The 18,486-nt window shown below is 38.9% G+C and overlaps 1 protein-coding gene across 2 annotated transcripts in view; it reads left to right on the top strand.

Annotated features, from left to right (window-relative positions):
* The first annotated feature begins 11,786 nt into the window (after positions 1 to 11,786).
* Positions 11,787 to 18,486, top strand: part of olfm1b (olfactomedin 1b) — a 32,926-nt gene continuing 26,226 nt past the window's right edge. Inside the window, exon 1 of one of the 2 annotated variants that reach the window (XM_084386352.1) lies at positions 11,787 to 12,252. In XM_084386352.1, coding sequence (XP_084242478.1) covers positions 12,187 to 12,252 — 66 coding nt within the window. In that variant the 5' untranslated portion in view covers positions 11,787 to 12,186. The remainder of the gene's footprint in view (positions 12,253 to 18,486) is intronic. The other variant, XM_084386353.1, reaches the window with a different exon arrangement.

The following is an 18,486-nucleotide window of genomic DNA, read 5'->3' as shown; positions in this document are numbered from 1 at the left end:
GTGAAACTTCCATTTTTGCTCCTAAAATCACTCCCAGACTAGGTCTCAAATGAACACCAAGTGCAAGTAAAAACTGGCTCTGGCGAGCAAATAAACGAGTTACTGGACAGATGGAAATTTACCATCAGCAGTAAAGTAGCAAGCCAAGCATTTTTCTGTGTAATTGGCGTAACCACAGAGCGCCATGTGCTGACACACGTGTGGCGCCAAAACAGAAATAAGGAAGAATTAGGATGAGTCTGGATATTTTTGTCACTGTGGGAGACATGATGACCTGTGCTGTTTGTTGCACATATGCGAGCTAAATAATAATAATACAAAAAAATTCCTTTGTCTGAAATAGGGTTAGTAGTTGGTGCCAATACCAGTAAAATTTTGCAGTTCTCAGTACCAGTACAGAGCAAAAGTACTCAGTACAGAGCAAAAACGGTTGACTTATAGGAACTTTAGCTTATTCACCGTATCCCCCAGAGTTAGATAAGTCCATACATACCCTTTCATCTCCGTGCGTGCCGTGCCGGTTTTGCCAGCAGCCATATCACCCTGTAGCTCAAGCCCACTGAAGCTAAGCAGGGTTGAGCCTGGTCAGTACCTGGATGGTAGACCTCCTGAGAAAACCAGGTTGCTGCTGGAAGATGTGTTAGTGAGGCCAGTAGGGGGCACTCACCCTGTGGCCTGTGTGGGTCCTAACGCCCCAGTGTAGTGATGAGGACACTATACTGTCAAAGAGCACCGTCCTTCGGATGAGACGTTAAACCGAGGTCCTGGCTCTCTGTGGTCATTAAAAATCCCATGGCATTTCTCGTAAAGAGTAGGGGTGTAACCCCGGTGTCCTGGCCACATTCCACCCATTGGCCCTCACCAATCATGGCCTCCTAATAATCCCCTTTCATTGAATTGGCTCTATCACTCTCTCTCCTCTCTCCACCTATAGCTGGTGTGTGGTGAGCGCACTGGCACCGTTGTACTGTGGAGAGGAGACATCCCCTGATATGATTGTAAAGCGCTTTGGGTGTACAGTAGTACATATGAAAGCGCTATATAAATGACTCATTCTATTCTATTCATTCTATTTGTGCTAAGCTAGGCTAGCGGTGGGTGCGTCAGACAGAGTTACGGCACGCACGGAGATGAAAAGGGTATGCGTGGACTTATCTAACTCTGGGGGATACGGTGAATAAGCTCCCAAAAAGTCGGCGTGTTCCTTTAAGTACCCATTTAAATACGGTTGTCAATCCAGAAACTTTGCGGTGTAGCAGCACGAAAAACTAAACTTGTATTCAGATTGTGAATGGGTAATAAACAGAGAGCAAGAGAAGAGCCCTCCCTTTATTATCAGCGAGGCTGGCAATCTCTAAAGAGCAAGCTCACTGAATTCTGTATTCTCACTAAAACTTCTGTTACAATAAAAAAGCTGTCTTAATTATACAATGAATCTCTTATTTACATCATGTTTATGCTTTGTTGGTAAAAATGAAAGGAGTCGAACCAAACAAAACCTTGTGCGTTTTCAGTGGTGTTAAGCGGATTCTGACTCACTGACTAGCACCTCTGATAGGCCATTGAGTTCACGCACTCAACAGATATGATTGTGATTGGCTTCAATGCTCAACACTGTAAATAGAAACCTCTGAGCTCAGAGAGCACTCAAACAAACATGAACGAGAGCGTTTGAAAGCAGCGTCTGTCAGCGGGTACCGAATATACTGAAGGTACCTTCAACCTTTCTTGTACCGACTGGTACCGGTAGTATTGGAACTGTGGAAAAATGTAATAAAAAATGTAATAAATAGATTATAACTACTGCATAAATACAATGTAGTACCATAAAAGCCCCTAAAAATACAAAATATTAATATTCATCACTGAAATTAATATTAATACATTTTAAAACATCTGTCATTTTTGACCGCCACATGAGGAGCACCAAATGGTTAGAAGTCTCTTCTGCTCAACAAAGGTTGCATTTATTAGATAAGAATACAATAAACTCAGCAATATTGTGAAATATTACTACAATTTAAAAGTATTGATTTCTATTTGAATATATTTTAAAATGTAATTAAAATAATGTAATTAATCCTGTGATGCAAAGCTGAATTTTCAGCATCATTACTCCAGTCTTCAGTGTCACATGATCCTTCAGAAATCATAATATGCTGATTTGCTGCTCAAGAAACATTTAGTTTGTTAATATCACATAATATATATATTTTTTTTTAGAAAGAGTAGAAAGTTCAAATGAGTAGCATTTATTTGAAACATAAATCTTTTGTAACATTAGAAATGTCCATTTAATGCATCTTTGCATTAATAAATAATGTAAAGTAGGTTTTATTTTTGGTTTCCATTTGGGGTGTAAGAAAGTAAGGAAGGAAGGAAAGACAAATGGCAGAGAAAGGAAATTGAAAAAGAAAGTGAATATAAGGGGGAGGAAACTCTGGTGGAAAGAGGAACGGTGAAAAATGGGGAGGAAAAATTGGGAGTAACATGGAGACGAGAACAGCTAAAAATAGATTGAGAAAAAAGGGAAGAGAGTCTGGTAAGTAGGACAAGATTGACAATTGAAAATGAGAGAGATAAAGAAGATTCAGAATTCCAGAAGGATAATTCTAGATCCCAGATCTCATCCTGAACTCACACTTATGATTTTTTTCGCATATTCATACCTGATGCAATAGGCCTATATTGTTGTGAAACAAAGGCGTTTCATTTCCAAGGGAAGTTTTGGTTTGCATTCGTCTAGTTTGACAGCAAGAGTTGAAGGTACCGGTGGGCAAAAATAGTCTTGGAACATTCTAGAATATGCATGAGGACCACATGACATCAGGACGTGGGTGTCGACATACAGCCGCCAGTGACTGGCCCTTTTCCCGTCCTTAAATAACGTATCTTACAGACTGCGTGCGTGCGTGTGTGTGTGTGTCTGATGTTCCCAGCGCTGTCAGGGTTCACATTACAGGGATCCTGACAAGGTGAACGGCCTCATTAAGATCTCGTCAGATGTGTTAAACTGACGAGATACAGATACAGCCTCTTCTAATCACCAAGGTCAGGTACACTATGCTCAGATTTCGTAATGTCTGCTGGTGATTGACTGCTCTGGAGTGATGAGCACTCTGAAGCACATAAGCTCCTGCCCACCGGACCCATCTGTGACTGACAGCTCCAGCGGTATACGCTGTAATATTGATCATCCAATAAATCATAAATACAACTGGATTCTGGTGAAAATGTGGATGGTGTTTGTCATGGAAAACTTGCAGCTGCGATGCTAGAGTGTTGTGGATGATTTCTACGGCATTTCTGTGTTGTTAGGTGGGTGGATTTACAAAAATCTTCTTAAGAAAAACATTAAAGTCACTGTGAAATCAGAATTGACAATTATAATTTTTTATGAAATATCGCAGTGTTTATTATTAATTATTTATCCATGCACATCATTATTATTATTTTTAAATTCATGTGCCTTGTAATCTTTAATCAAAAAAGCTTTCCCCCCCTCTTGCAGCTCATCTCTTCTCTCACGTGAGGGCGGGGCAACCTGTCAATCACATGAGATCCACCAATAGCAAACCACAACCATTCAATCAATTCCCAATGGACATAATCAAGTCCCGCCCGACATTTATTCTCGTTTGAGAAGCCGTTTCACTCGGATATACATCACTATACCGAAGAAAGATTATTGCAACTTCCATTTCAATCTGACATTAGGATAAATACTAGTAGTTTGTAGTGCAGAAGTTCTCAAATATATTTTTTTTCTTCTTACAAATAAAATGACAGGCTTTACACATTTGGGAATTTAAGACAAGTTGAATTGCATTAAGGCACACTACAGATCATGCAAAAGCATCCAAATGCATCACCATTTTGCCAAAAACAGCGATGCCACAGAAAAATACAGAGCTATCTCAAAAACACTTCAGTTAGTTCAAACACTAAATTCCCTATTCTAGCTTATGCTACTCTAAGCAAAGTCTGACACTTTGAGCACTTCATGTGCTTGTTTGACTCTTCACGATGAATCGCTTGCTGCATTCCTCATTTGTAAGTCGATTTGGATAAAAGCGTCTGCTAAAGGAATAAATGTGAATGTAAATTCTAAAGATGGCTGTGCGCTTGTTTCTCTGGCACTTGAGGTCTATATGTGAAGAGTCTTCTAAGAGTGTAGTAATAGAACGTAATATTAAAAAAAAACACTCTCCTCAAGGGATAATTCACATCTATAGCAGAGATGGTGCACCTAAGTCTAATTCTTAGAGTTAGGGGTTTGTTCAAATCACTGACCGTAAGTATGAGCGATAGAAACCGTGATTCTTGCCTTGGAAGCCGGGAGGAGCCTGTGTGAAACGATTAAAATGATCAACGCTCCTTGACAGGCTGTGAATCAGTAAAGCTCAGCACAAATCTTTTCTAAGTTCAAAGCAAACCAACTTTTAGTTGAATTATTATCTACACCTCCGTGTTTCACTGGTTTTGACAAGAATTTCAGGACTCGTAAAGGTAATGTAAATGTCAGAGAGCTGCCTGTCTGGCGGAGGACTCTTAATCACACTGTAAGGCTGAGAATGACGCAATAATGGATTAAACAACTAAATCACAGACCATCTCCACTCCTGTCTTTCCTGTTGCATGATGGGTGTCAAAATATATGGACATTTTTTGCCATTTGTGATGTCCAGTGCTGGAGAAAGTACTTTAAAACTGTAGTTTGCCAAGTTAAATATACCGCTCATTATTTAAAGCAGTTCAAGCAACATAAAAGCAGCACTATACCGCAATACTAACACAATACAGTACAATTCTAATAAAAAAGCGGCAATAGAAGCAACTAACAAAACTCTTTTGATGATATAACCTGTAATTTAATCAGAGCAGCATCAAAAACAATGAGGCTTTTTAAATGAAGCATTAAACTTGACTGATACATTTACACTAAATAGAAAAAAGTAGTATGTAACTGAATTGAAAACAGTGATGAACAGCAGCGTTAACAAAATATTTTGCCATGAAAAGACACAAAAACAATCAGTGATTCATTTCTTTTTGAGCTGGTTCATTTACATATCGTCTACACAAACTGATTCATTAAAACAAATCTAAACACTAGCGATTTAAAACCGTGTTTTTGAGACTGTCTTTGGTTCACTGCAGCAATGGTGTTGACTTATGAATTTGCACATGGTTTGTCTTAAAGCATATTAAAAACACCAAATAGACATATAAACAACATTAAAAGCTTGATTTTCACCACAGGGGGACTTTAATAAATATTATTGATCAATAATTGGTAATAATTATTAAATCTGTGTTCTACAAATGACAGATGACAGAGATATTATTAATGAATAATAGCATACAAAGTAATAATTAGCTTAATTGATTAATAATAACTATTTAAGCTGTGCTACAAATGCCATAGAGATGACATTTTAGAAGGCATTTCATTATTCTAGAAAACACTAATAATTTAAATGAATAATTAGATGACATAATTATTGTAATTAATAATAATTATTAAATGATCTGTTGCAATACATTGCAACATTAATGTCACACTACACTGCTACCTGTAGGAAAAGCGTATAGCTGTTACTAGAAGAGCTGATCTGCAGTCATGCTGAAAAATGTAAAGTTAGTAGCATTGCTACTTTCAGCTAGCGACTCGCTAACACCAGTGACGCCACAACAGGCCAGTCTGCTGAGCTCTCATGCTAGTATCTGAGCAGACTTCTGGATGTCATCAGGCCTGTGTTTTATTTGTCACACAGACCATGCCCTGTGTGTGGGAGTGTTTGTTCACTTGTGTGTGAATGTTTGTATATTGATCTCAGTATTGATCTGTTTATTGTGAGTGATAAGCTCTGGTGGGTGTGGGGGAGAGAGAGAGAGAGAGAGAGAGAGAGAGAGAGAGAGAGAGAGAGTGAGTGAGTGAGTGTGTGTGTGTGTGTGTGTGTGAGATTAGTTTTAATAGGCAGGACTGATCCTCTCGAAAAGGTCAGGACTCAAAGCCCAGTGCACACTTGATGCAATTATTCACGTTTTTTCCCCCATTCTCTTCCATGAGTGAGAAAACATTTTTCCTCTTACACTTCTCTTCCTCGTTCTGTCCAGCTCCTCTGAAACAGATTTTTCCCCCCGTTGCTGCTCGTTTAACATGCAGATGTTAACACTAACTAGGTCACCTCATCTCATGATGTCTGTCAAACCATAATTAGAGATATTTTTAAATCTGAGGAAGTAAATTAAGCCCCTGACAGACACCACTGAATCCGTAATGGATCTCTATGGGGAAAACGCTTCCCACATGCACAAAAAAACATTTGATCTCTAGCACTGATGTAACCAGATATTCAGGATTGAGGGACCAAATGTATAGTTCACCCAAAAATGAACTGACGGTCATCATCATTTACTCATCCTCATGTCAATCCAAAATAAAGCAAAATAAAAAAATAAAATAATTGTCCATAAAAGTCAGTGGGGTGGTTTTGAACCCCATTGGCATTAACCTGAAACAAAAAGAAAAATATTTCTGACCCCAAACTCGTAATGTAATGTAAACATTTAAAAAATAAACATGGAAATTATAGACTGTGCAATCAGATTATATTTCAGGCATGTTACTCAGACAATAGCATGAGTGGAGATTTGACTGTGGCCACACATTTCTGCACAGAAGCTCATAATAAACAAGATGCACACTGACTGCCATGACAACAGTTTATGGTGGCTGAACTTGTGAACTACGACGCAGAGAAATCCTATACAAATCCTGACAAATTAGCCAAGCCTGAGAAAGCCTGCCTATGCAAACAGAAAACATCACATGAACTTACTAGTTTTTGGAGCAGATTTTCCCTCTCTCTCTCTCTTTTTGCCTCAGGCTGCAGTAAATGGCTCTTCAGACCTCTTTGAGAAGAAGCGGATTGACACAGTTTGTGGGCGGATGTCTGTATGTCTGTCTTTGTGACCAATTCAGGATGGCATCAAAACACTCAAGTTACATAATGCCTGGCAGTTACAGTCCAAGCAAATCACAGTGAGTCTGAATAAGAATGAGAGAGAGGAGCAAAAAGCATATAAACAATATGTGAAATAGAGCATGCACACACATATAAGTGCATGTATGCGCACACACATACACACATTGTAACTTAAAGGGGTCATGACATGGATTTTTTATTGTTCCTTGAGGTTAATTTATAATGTTTATATATTTTTTTCTCTGTCTGAAATTATCCGTTTTTAAGGGGTGGCTTGTCAGCAAACGGCCAGTGTTATGATTGGCTAACGTCATTGCATAGGAAACGGTATCAACGCCCACTCGTTATTACATGCGAGTTAGTGTTTTGAAACGATATCCATATAAAACCGTCATTTACAGACAAAACATTATGAAATAATGAACTTAAGGTTTGTGATGCAGCTGCTGTCAGATCCAGTACAGCTTCATCTTTGCGAACTCTCCATTACACTGTGCCTCATTTACAAAATAAAATGCTCCGAACAAACATATAATCCTCTGATGTGATCCGGGACGCCATTAAATAAAGCATCTACTTGTGTCTGACGCTGGGATCCTTCTAAAGTCAGTCCAGAAACACAAACCAGCTGTTTAAACTGGACACGTCAAAGCAAATTTCTTTCACGCTTCCATTTGTCCTGAAGTTGACAGACTTAAAGCCCGTGCACACCGGGATGATTATCGCGCGTGTTTTTCGGCAACGTTTAACGCCTCGTGACTAAACAAAGGGCACCAATGTGAGTATGCACACGGACGCGCAAAACGCCAGGCATAGAAGCGTAATAAAAAAAAAAGCCTCAGGTTAGTTATTTTGGTTTGACGAGCAGCGTTAAAAACTGGCCGACCAATGAGATTGCTGCTTTTGTTCAGGTGCCTGGAGCTGCTAAAGTTACAGTACTTGGTGGCGCTCAAGCTTGCCGAGCACACATTGATAGAAGACGACGATGAAGAGGAAGTAAGCAGACGAAAAAGAAGATGCAACGAGGCAAGATGAATGTAGAGCTGCTGGTCTCTGGTGTCTGAACACAAGGAACTTTGTGACAAACGCCACATCGATAACAAAAATCTGTTAGCAAAAAGTGTGCGAATGGTTTTGGCAAGCACGCAAATACTGGTTCTCTTCTTCTTCTGTGTGGCAAGCGAGTGTCAGAAGCGTAAAGTTGTGCAGCGCCACCTTGTGTACCGGGTATTTTTGTTTTTCAATAAGCGCCATCTACTGTCAGGGAGTGAATTTGCATGTTCAAGTGAAAAAATGACTTCCAAGTCAAGGTGACTTCCAAGTGAAAATCGCTTGGGTATGAACGCAAAGACGCGTCGAAAAACGTCTCGAAAAACGCTGGCAATAAGCGCACGCGATAATCGTCCCGGTGTGCACGAGGCTTTAAGCGTGTGAATTATGTCAGAATCTGAATGCTCATCTGTATACTGTATCCAGTGTAGACAGTGATTATAATGGGCTTTATTTGCTTTTGATGCGTCACAACGCTCACATCCACTGAAGGCAAGTGTCGGCCGTTAAGCGACAGAATGCCAGTGGGCGGGGCCTATGGTGTGAGGATGTATAGATTCGTAAAGTGTCTTTCTCTGGAGGCAGTCATATGCAAATGTATTTGCCCGTGCGACGTCAATCCCACAATATCCAAACAAGCCATTTTTGGAGCTTAAATAAATAAATGCTTTGTTTATAATGAGGAAGAAGTTTTAAACGATGAAACTTGCAGGATATTTCAGTGGTACAAAGAACTGTTATATGTCAAAAGATCAAGGCAAATTTGATTTCTCATGTCATGACCTATTTAATGACAGCATTCACTAACACACATGGACGCATAGATGTGAGAGAAAACAGAGCACGTATTTGTGCACGGGAGAAATACAATTCAGCCACCTTTATTTCACTCCAATAAAGAATCCTATATGCAGTTTCTCAGCTTGATCAATGCTCCAAACACACCGTGCAAAAACACACACGCATAAGATATTTTACGAGCGCTAATGTTCATAAAACAGCCGGCTGAGATGAAACCAATTAGGTTGTGTTCCCCCGAGAAACATTCCCAGCGAGGAGATCGCCCCATACACACAGAGAGCCGTATAAATATAAAAGCAGTGAGACAAGCTCTGTTCCCTGTGTCTAGTTTTCTGCCAGGACAAAATAAACTGCAGAGACGCAGGATGATCTGAGATGTTCTGTACACAGTGCTCGTATTGACATTTCTACAGGGAAAAACTGGTTTTAGTAAATCTTTCAAAGCCACAGAGAGAGATCATTACAGTTTTTCTGCATCACGGCAAGACATCAGAGGTCAGAAAAGGTAAAAGAATGAAAGCATCCTGGTTAACACTCCAATTTAGTGGCCCGAAGTCATGCTTCCCAGCCTTATAACTGCTCTAAATGTTAGATTGCATGAATAAAACAAGGGCGCTTTTAATGTCTAACCAAACCCAACTCTTCTGTGACATGAGGTTGCATTGCAGATGAATTTCAGCTGGTCTTACAAGCAGAAATTGAATCTCTTTGCACCTCCAAATGTGAAACTGTTTACACCTTCAGACTAAATCATTGATAATTCATGTGAAAGGTCTATGAATTACACTGGATATGGTACCAGAGTTACTAATGCAATATAAATACAGTCTGGAAGGTCAATGGGTTATTAATCAGTCCACAAGGAAACGAAATCTTTTTTAAAAGACACCAGAGCGAAATTATAAAGTATTCTGTTGAATAACTAATCATTGTATTGATGTTTTCAGCATAAAATCTTTAAAAGGAGCACTTTGTAGCATGCAAACTAGAGCAGAGCCACTAACAAAATAATCTAGATACTGGACCAGAATTTATGCAGATTGTCAGACACCGTGCTCATTATACATTGTGTCTTCATAATGAGCCATGTAAAAAATAATATGATTTCAATGTGCACCACATGGAGATCTAACAAGGACGTTGTTTATCATGCGACATGTTCTCAATAAACTGAAGTATACATTCATCACTGGGTATCAATGACATGTTAATTTTCTCATTGCACAACCAATATCAATAGATGATCCAGTGAGCAAGCAGGTGTGTTGCTCAGCAACAGAACCTGAAATAAATGCATTTATTAAATGAATTAATTTGCTGCCAAATGTCTGAATGGTGACGTCACTCAACGTTTTGGCATGAAGTCATCTAACCGGCTCAGGCAAATAAAGTGGATAGCCAGGCTTGTCTAATTGAACACATTGTGTGAACCTGAATCAACAGTTTTCACTGTGATGATAATATAAGGAAAGTAAAACTTCCTTTTCACGGAGAGGCGATAATATTGTAAAATGCAGCGACAGAAATCATCCACTGAAGATTAATGGAAAAATGTATCTGTTTGCACAATTTTCATATTCAAAATTCATACATTTACATGTAAATGTGTTTTCTCATGCCATAAATATATCAATACAGATTTTACGCTCTGCAAATCTTTTTGTTGGTCACAAAGACATGAACAGATCTAGTCAGAGGCATCAGAAAAGCACCTGCTGTTATTGTAAGCAGCAACAAGCATTGAAACAACTGAATCATTAATGCTTATACTGAAATCATAAAACGCAGCCTTCTCATAATTATATTGAACACTGTGCTCCTGATATGAATCATATTAATATTTAATCATATTTTTAAACACCCCAATATATTATCTACACTGTTGCTTGTCTTGAATGTCTTATACAGGCTGAACACATTACTCGTGGTTTCTGCCGTGAAAAAAAAAATGCATATAAATTTGCTATAATGGCTTCCACACACCAATCAATAATGCATAGGACTGGCTATTGATAATATAAATCTTCCAAGCTTAACTGACCACAACTTACTCCTGCACGTCTCCCCACACCTAGAGTGGCCCCAAAATATATTGGACACTTAAAATGTCTGAATGTTATTGCAAAGATGATAAAACATCAATTCAAGTGGCATCTTGACAAATGTTGCCGCATCTTTTCTCAGAAATGACTTTAATTTTCTTCATTTTTGCTCAATGACTTGAAACTTTAGTGTTTAGTGGAACAGTATATGATGTTTTATCATTTAAAAACGTTTAAATGTTTCTTATATATATTTAGGTCTCTTCAGCTTACCAAGGCTGCATTTATTTGACAAAAAAATACAGTAAAAAAAAAATTATATTGTTAAATATTATTACATTTGAACTAATTATTTTCTATGTTAACATATTTTCAAATCTAATTTATTCCTGTGATGCAAAGCTGAATTTTCAGCATCATTACTCCAGTCTTCAGTGTCACATGATCCTTCAGAAATCATTATAATATGCTGATTTGCTGCTCAAAAAACATTTATTATTATTATCAATGTTGAAAACATGTGCTGCTAAATATTTTTGTAGAAACTACAATACTTTTCCCAGGATTCTTCGATGAATAGAAACCTAAGGAATTTTTTTTATTATTATTAATTAAAAAATATATATCTTATCCCCATAAACACACCAAAACCACAAAGAACATCTTAGCAAACGCATAGCAATGCCCTGGCAACGACCAGAGTTTCTTCAGAAAACATACACATCTAATTTCGTCAGAAATACTTTGTATCCTTCATTTTAAACACCATTTTCAGAAGAAAAAAAAACATTTCTCACAAGTGTAGTAAGACTGTTTTGACGCCACGCAAGGTTCTACCAATTAACTCAGTCTCGCGCTTCCTCCTCTCCCGCATCCCCGTTGAATTTCCCACGCGCGCAGCATGTCACATCCGGTTTCAGCACCTCGGACAGCTCGCGCTCGCACTCCCCAATCTTTCTGCCTCACACATCGCGATACACACAAAGTTTTGGGCTAACCAGACCACCCTGCGTGACGCTAAACCTCCAGAGCCGCTAATCTAACGGGGACAGGAGTCGACGGTCGGGGAGGCAGAAAGACACACGGGAGAAAACGGGAGGCGTGAGACGACGCTCCGCGCGCGAGATGCCCAGAGACGGCTGCGCGAGACCGAGTTCTGTTTCTCTGTCATTCTGTTGCTGAGAAGAGAGCGAAAGAGAGAGAAGCGAGAGACCGGGGACAGAGGAGCGAGGAGAGAGCATCATCGAGCGGGTGGACCGGATCTGCATGCGAGAGCGAGTCCGAGCGAGCGGAGGCGCGAGATGCAGCGCGTGAACAAGCTCTTGAGTCTCATCGTGCTGGTGCTGATGGGTACGGAACTCACGCAAGTAGGTCTATCGCCATCTTTACCTCCCACACACACACACACACACATCGAACACAGATCAGACTGCGGAGAATTAGCCAGATTACTGTAAAAAAGAGATTAATAGACGGGATTACAAGCGGAGAGATATGGAGAGTCCACGGTTATAGCCTACTCATTAGCTCACAGCAAACACGAGAAACAATCTGCACGCGTGCAAGTTGCAAGAAAAGCGCACGATTTACATATGTATGCCTCAAGAAAGCCCAATTAAAGGAAACATTCATTATAACATATTAGGATTCATGCTTCTGTATATTTAATCATCATTTACTGTTGAGATTGACTTTGTATTCTTTGTTGTGGGTCTCCACATGCAGCACTGTATGTGTAAAAATAACAACAATGAAAGCTTTTAATATGTTCTTCTAATTGAATCAAACCCCATCCAGCAGATCTTGCCAAAATATTAGACATGCACTTTTCAGAAATGTGACCAAAATGATATCCAATACAATCATGTTGCTTCTGTTTGGGGTCAGATCGATCATGGAAAATAGACATTGCAGAAAAACACAAAATAAATATAGCAAAAATGTATCTCTAGAGAGATCTTATGTTGCATTTCATTGCATGTATTTTTTATAACTGGTGTCTCCGAGCCCCTAAAGGATGTTTTTAGTGTATCACAAGTTCAAACACTAGTACAATTCATGAATATCAACCTGATATAAGGATGTTTTTGAGCTTTTAAAGGCCTTGAGAGACCAGCTATGTAATATTAATGCAAATATTTTGTGGAGTTGTAATTGCACATTGCTATTGTCAGCACCACACCAATTACATGAAAAAGTCTACATAATGCATAATTATGATTATATGATTATCAAAAAGAGGGGGAATGAATATATACATTTTTCAAATTGGGTCATAATTGTTTCTATATACCTTAGCATAGATGTGATATTTCATTTTACATGAATGAAAAGATGTTATAGTATATGTACAGAGTTTAATGGGTTAAATTGTACCTCTTCCTTGATTTTAATTGTTCAGCCAATGCAACGCTGAAATAAACCACACAACATGGCTTGTGAAAATTAAACGTGTCAAATCTGCAAGTCCCTCATTTTCATTTAACGTCAAATTAAAAATGGCATTTCCCCTTGTGTACGCTCCTGTTAAAATGGACTCTAATATGGCAAAGTGTTACAAAAAGAAACTGAAGCTTTGAACTAGAGAATTCGAGAGCATTTGGCCGCTCTTACTAACATTCCCCAGTGCGCAGTGTTCTTGGCTTCTACATATGCAAACAGTGCTCTTCACGCTTCAGTTATTACTTTAACCAGCGTCTCACTGTAGCATGTATTTTCATATTGATCAGAAAGGATGAGCATGTGAACCGTACAGCCTGTGTAAATGTTGCATTAGGCTCGCAGCGGGGCAGCATGCTTACTCGGCATGTGCGCGCAAGTAAATCTCAAACTGACTCTGCCAAACCCATCAATTACTGCCACGAGGCTCGGTCATCTTCTCATCTCAGAGATTTACGGCCCATTGAATCTGCGACAATTTGGCATTTTGTTCAGCTTTACCCGGGTTAGAGAAGAAGACCTCGCACAAGAACATATACAGTACACATGCACATGGTAGCCCATACCCAAAAATCTTTCCCATAGCCACACATAGAAAAGTAGTGTTTCTTCCCAGTAGAACAGCATTCTGTGATTCAATTTGGCTCTGCTGTCAGTGTTAAATTAAATACATGAAGTACCTTAGGAGCACAGGTGTGAGCAAATGCATGCCGGAACTTGCATAAATGTGATCTGGTATTAAACTTTCAGGAAATTGTCATGGTTTGATAATTGTGTTGTGGAATGGAAATTGAACTGGCTTTCAGAGTTGAGAGTAGTCACGAGGTCCATTTGAGTTCTTTGTCTGTTCTGTTCCGGCCTCCAGGCGTGTTAATGGACATAACCCCAACACTCTTAAAAATAAAGGTTCCAATTAGAACGAAAAAAAGAGTCTAATGTACAAAGGAGAATCTATGTGAGCTTTTTATCCTCTATCTCTTTAGAAAACCATCTGTGTAGTGATGCTTTAATGGACCTTTTTAATGAATCTTTATTGATCTTAAAGCACCATGATAAGAACTCAAGAGCCCTGTACAGAGAAAAGTTGGTAAGAGTTGAAGAACCTGTTGAAGAACACACCTGAACACCTACAAACACATGCACCGTTCATAAAACACGACTTACTGAACACCACCCGAATAACTTCTCCTCAAATGTAAATACCCCTCAGAGAATGCTTAAACGGTAACAGCTGCTGAACCTAAACACCGCTCAACAATACCCCCACAGTACACATACTAAACACCACCCATCATCATGAAACACCTCCAAAAATACCCCTTATTGCCCACAAAACATCTCCTTAATGGAAAAAACACTCTCTGAACATCTACTAAACTGAACACCACCAATAAAAAAGATCATTACACCACCCACAGAACAGCTGGTATACTACAGATTTCCTGAACACCAGCATCAGTTCACCCACTTCACTAGTTCTAAAACTGAAACAGTTTGACAGAATGAGGTCTAGAGTGATCTCATTTTAAAAGACAGTAACATAATTTAGGTCAGAAAGCAAGTTGGAACATCATATTTCCCAATGTCGAAGTTATGCGCCAACCATCGATTAGATTCGAATTGATCCAACCAGCAGTTTTTCTAGAGGGCTTAATTTATCTAAAATATACATATAAAAGCATTGAGTAGGTAATATTATCCAAGCTGACCCCCTCATCGTGTGATCATGTAAAGCAACACTGAGTGGAGGACGCTGAGTTTGTTTGACAGGAATTGCAGGAAGAAGCCTCAAGCACCAGTCCTAGGAGACATAAGAACAGATTTAGAAGACTTAGACATAATTTCTAATAAACTGGTAGCTCTTTATTAATGTGTTAGATATGTCCCGCACAAAATGTTCAGTTTTAAATAGAAATACAGGACACAGGAACACAGGAAAGCAAACTTGTCATGGTGATTTCACAGAGTCTCTAGTAGGGCTGTCGCGATAACCGCAATATTGTAGTACCGCGCGTACGCAAGTAACCGCAGCAACCACGATATTCGCGTGTTTTCTTTTTTCATAAGGCTATACCCTTCTTGTTTTGAACTTCATGCATGTGTATTGAATGTCAAATAAGGTAATAATGATACCAAGACTGTTTATCATGGTGATTTGTACAGAGGATTTGCACTTAAGCCTAAACAGACAGTGAATAAGATCGACTGAGCGCGTGCGATTACCTGCGTCTGTCTTCGAAGCCAAGTCATATATTCGTGAAAAGGTTGCCGTGTCCAAGGAAAAAGAAATGTTTGACAGAACGAGGTCTAAAATGAACTCATTTTAAAAGTCAGTACCATAATTTAGGTCAGAATGCAAGTTGGAATATTCCCAATATTAAATACATTATTGGAATATTTTTTCTTGCATTAACCACTTAGCTCATAACTCTGGCACGGCACGTGCTCCTTGGGTTTCAGTGGGCCTGATGCTTCTGCTCCCAGTGCTGCTTATGCTGTCTTTTCAATTTGTGTTAATGTCCTAATCGTATTTCAGTATGTAGCCCAAGTCCAAATGTAGAATCCATTCAAACTTCCATTAACAAGAGAGAGATTGAGAGTGAGAGAGAGAGAGAGAGAAATAGATAATGTATCCACATTCTAAATGCTCAGTTCCCCCAGCTATAGAATGGATGAGATTTGTTCTTGAATACCACGGTACAGATACGCGTCTTCTATGGTCTTATCACCTTCATGGAGATAAAGGTCATCACCGCGGTCTCACAGAAGAGAATAATCTAGCCTGTGGATAAGGAGAATTATCATATTAGTAATGGTTCTGCCATTAATCGATTGTGTCTGGTTTTGAGTATGAAAGGGAGATAAAAAGAAAGCATGTGTGTGCGTTTGAAAAGGAAACACAAGCTGTTGTTTATATGATGGCATTTTACCACCCCTGACACTCTTTGTTTCTCTCGAACAATCCAATCACACACACACAAACGCACCCACGCACACACACACACACACTTTTCTTGAATTCTCCAATCGATCACTAGACAGATCTATCATCAGCATGCACTCAGTCTTTACACTTGTGTCGTCCATCATATAATCTGTAGCATCTGAACTGTGAAAGGGCAAGTGTGTGTGTGTTCATTGTTTTAGAAAAAGAGATGCATAAGGGTCGATGCACACAGAACATGTTATTTCCACTCCACTGCTCTACTTTTCCATTGTTTTTCTCTGTAAACATAGGGGCCAGGATATTATAGTCTTGTAGACACTTGGGTAGGCTGTTTTAACCTAGGCCACTTAGAAACCACCTCACAGTCGCAACCAACTAGAATACTGTAGTGAGTCTTCAGTAACAACATTACAACCATTCAAAACACACTAACAATCACTAAGTACTCTTTAGCAGCATAGCAACAATCCTGGCGGCAGCCCAAAATGCCAAAGCAATCAAATACCACGCCATACACTAACATCCATTCAGAACACCCTGGGGTATTATATATTATTTGCAGGAATCTGGAATATTGAAATCGCTTTTGAATGCACGCTCGCTTTTTACTTTCATTTTCGAATTCGTGATCACGCGTACTCTGTGTATAGGGAGCGGTGGTACTGACCACACGTTTTACAAGATAAGCTGTTTGTCAATGACGATCTGGAGATCTGTGGCGTATCAGGATATAATTGTTGCATTATTCCAAATAAATAGATTAAGATCCACAAATAAATATGCTGCGATTGGTCTGTGCAAATGGCTGTTATCTCACTGACTTAAGTAGAGGTGGGTGGAGTCCACTTATTTGATTTTTCTGCATGTCTTGAAGCTAGAAATGTTTCAAAATCCAGAAATGCACAGAAAGTGATTCAGAAATGCACAGAAAGTGATTCACAAATGCACAGGAAGCGATTCACAAATGCACACAAATGCACCGAAAGCGATTCACAAATGTGCAGGAAGCGATTCACAAATGTGCAGGAAGCGATTCACAAATGCACAGAAAGTGATTCACAAATGCACAGGAAGCGATTCACAAATGCACAGAAAGTGATTCACAAATGCACAGAAAGCGATTCACAAATGCACAGAAAGTGATTCACAAATGCACAGGAAGCGATTCACAAATGCACAGAAAGTGATTCACAAATGCACAGAAAGTGATTCACAAATGCACAGAAAGTGATTCACAAATGCACAGGAAGCGATTCACAAATGCACAGAAAGTGATTCACAAATGCACGGGAAACGATTCACAAATGCAGAGAAAGCGATTTACAAATACACAGAAAGCAATTCACAAATGCACACGAAGCGATTCACAAATGCAGAGAAAGCGATTCACAAATACACAGAAAGCAATTCACAAATGCACAGGAAACGATTCACAAATGCACACGAAGCGATTCACAAATGCAGAGAAAGCGATTTACAAATGCACAGAAAGTGATTCACAAATGCACAGGAAGCGATTCACAAATGCACACGAAGCGATTCACAAATGCACAGGAAACGATTCACAAATGCACAGAAAGTGATTCACAAATGCACAGGAAACGATTCACAAATGCACAGAAAGCGATTCACAAATGCACAGAAAGCGATTCACAAATGCACAGAAAGCGATTCACAAATGCACAGGAAACGATTCACAAATGCACACGAAGCGATTCACAAATACTAGGGCTGCAACAAACGATTATTTTGATAATCGATTAATCTAACGATTATTAGAACGATTAATCGACTATTCATCGATTATTTCGCCGACTAATCAGTACGTTTGGAACGATTATTCAGCCTTTTCAATTAGTTAAAACACGGAGTTATACATATTCTAACTATAATATAAAAAAAGAAAATCACTTCAGCTTTTGAAATGGTTGTTTTAATGAACTTTGAGCAACTAAACAGGTCATTCTCTTTAAGTTTTCAGATTTCTGTCCAACTCAAATCACACACAAATGCTCTCTAAGCATTGTTTAAATATTCTGTTCTCTTTCAATAGAAAAAAATAAACAAAAAAAAAATTATCAGCTGCATTACAGTCAGACACACTTAAACTGCAAACAATTATTACAAGAATCATTTTTTTTTTTTAAATTGATATGACAATTGAGCTGAGCTGACAGAGACATTCTCATTCACCTTTTAATTTACAGTATAAAAA

The sequence above is a fragment of the Rutilus rutilus genome (assembly GCF_951802725.1).
Source record: "Rutilus rutilus genome assembly, chromosome: 18".
Lineage (NCBI taxonomy): Eukaryota > Metazoa > Chordata > Actinopteri > Cypriniformes > Leuciscidae > Rutilus > Rutilus rutilus.
This window is presented reverse-complemented; position numbering and strand designations above follow the sequence as displayed.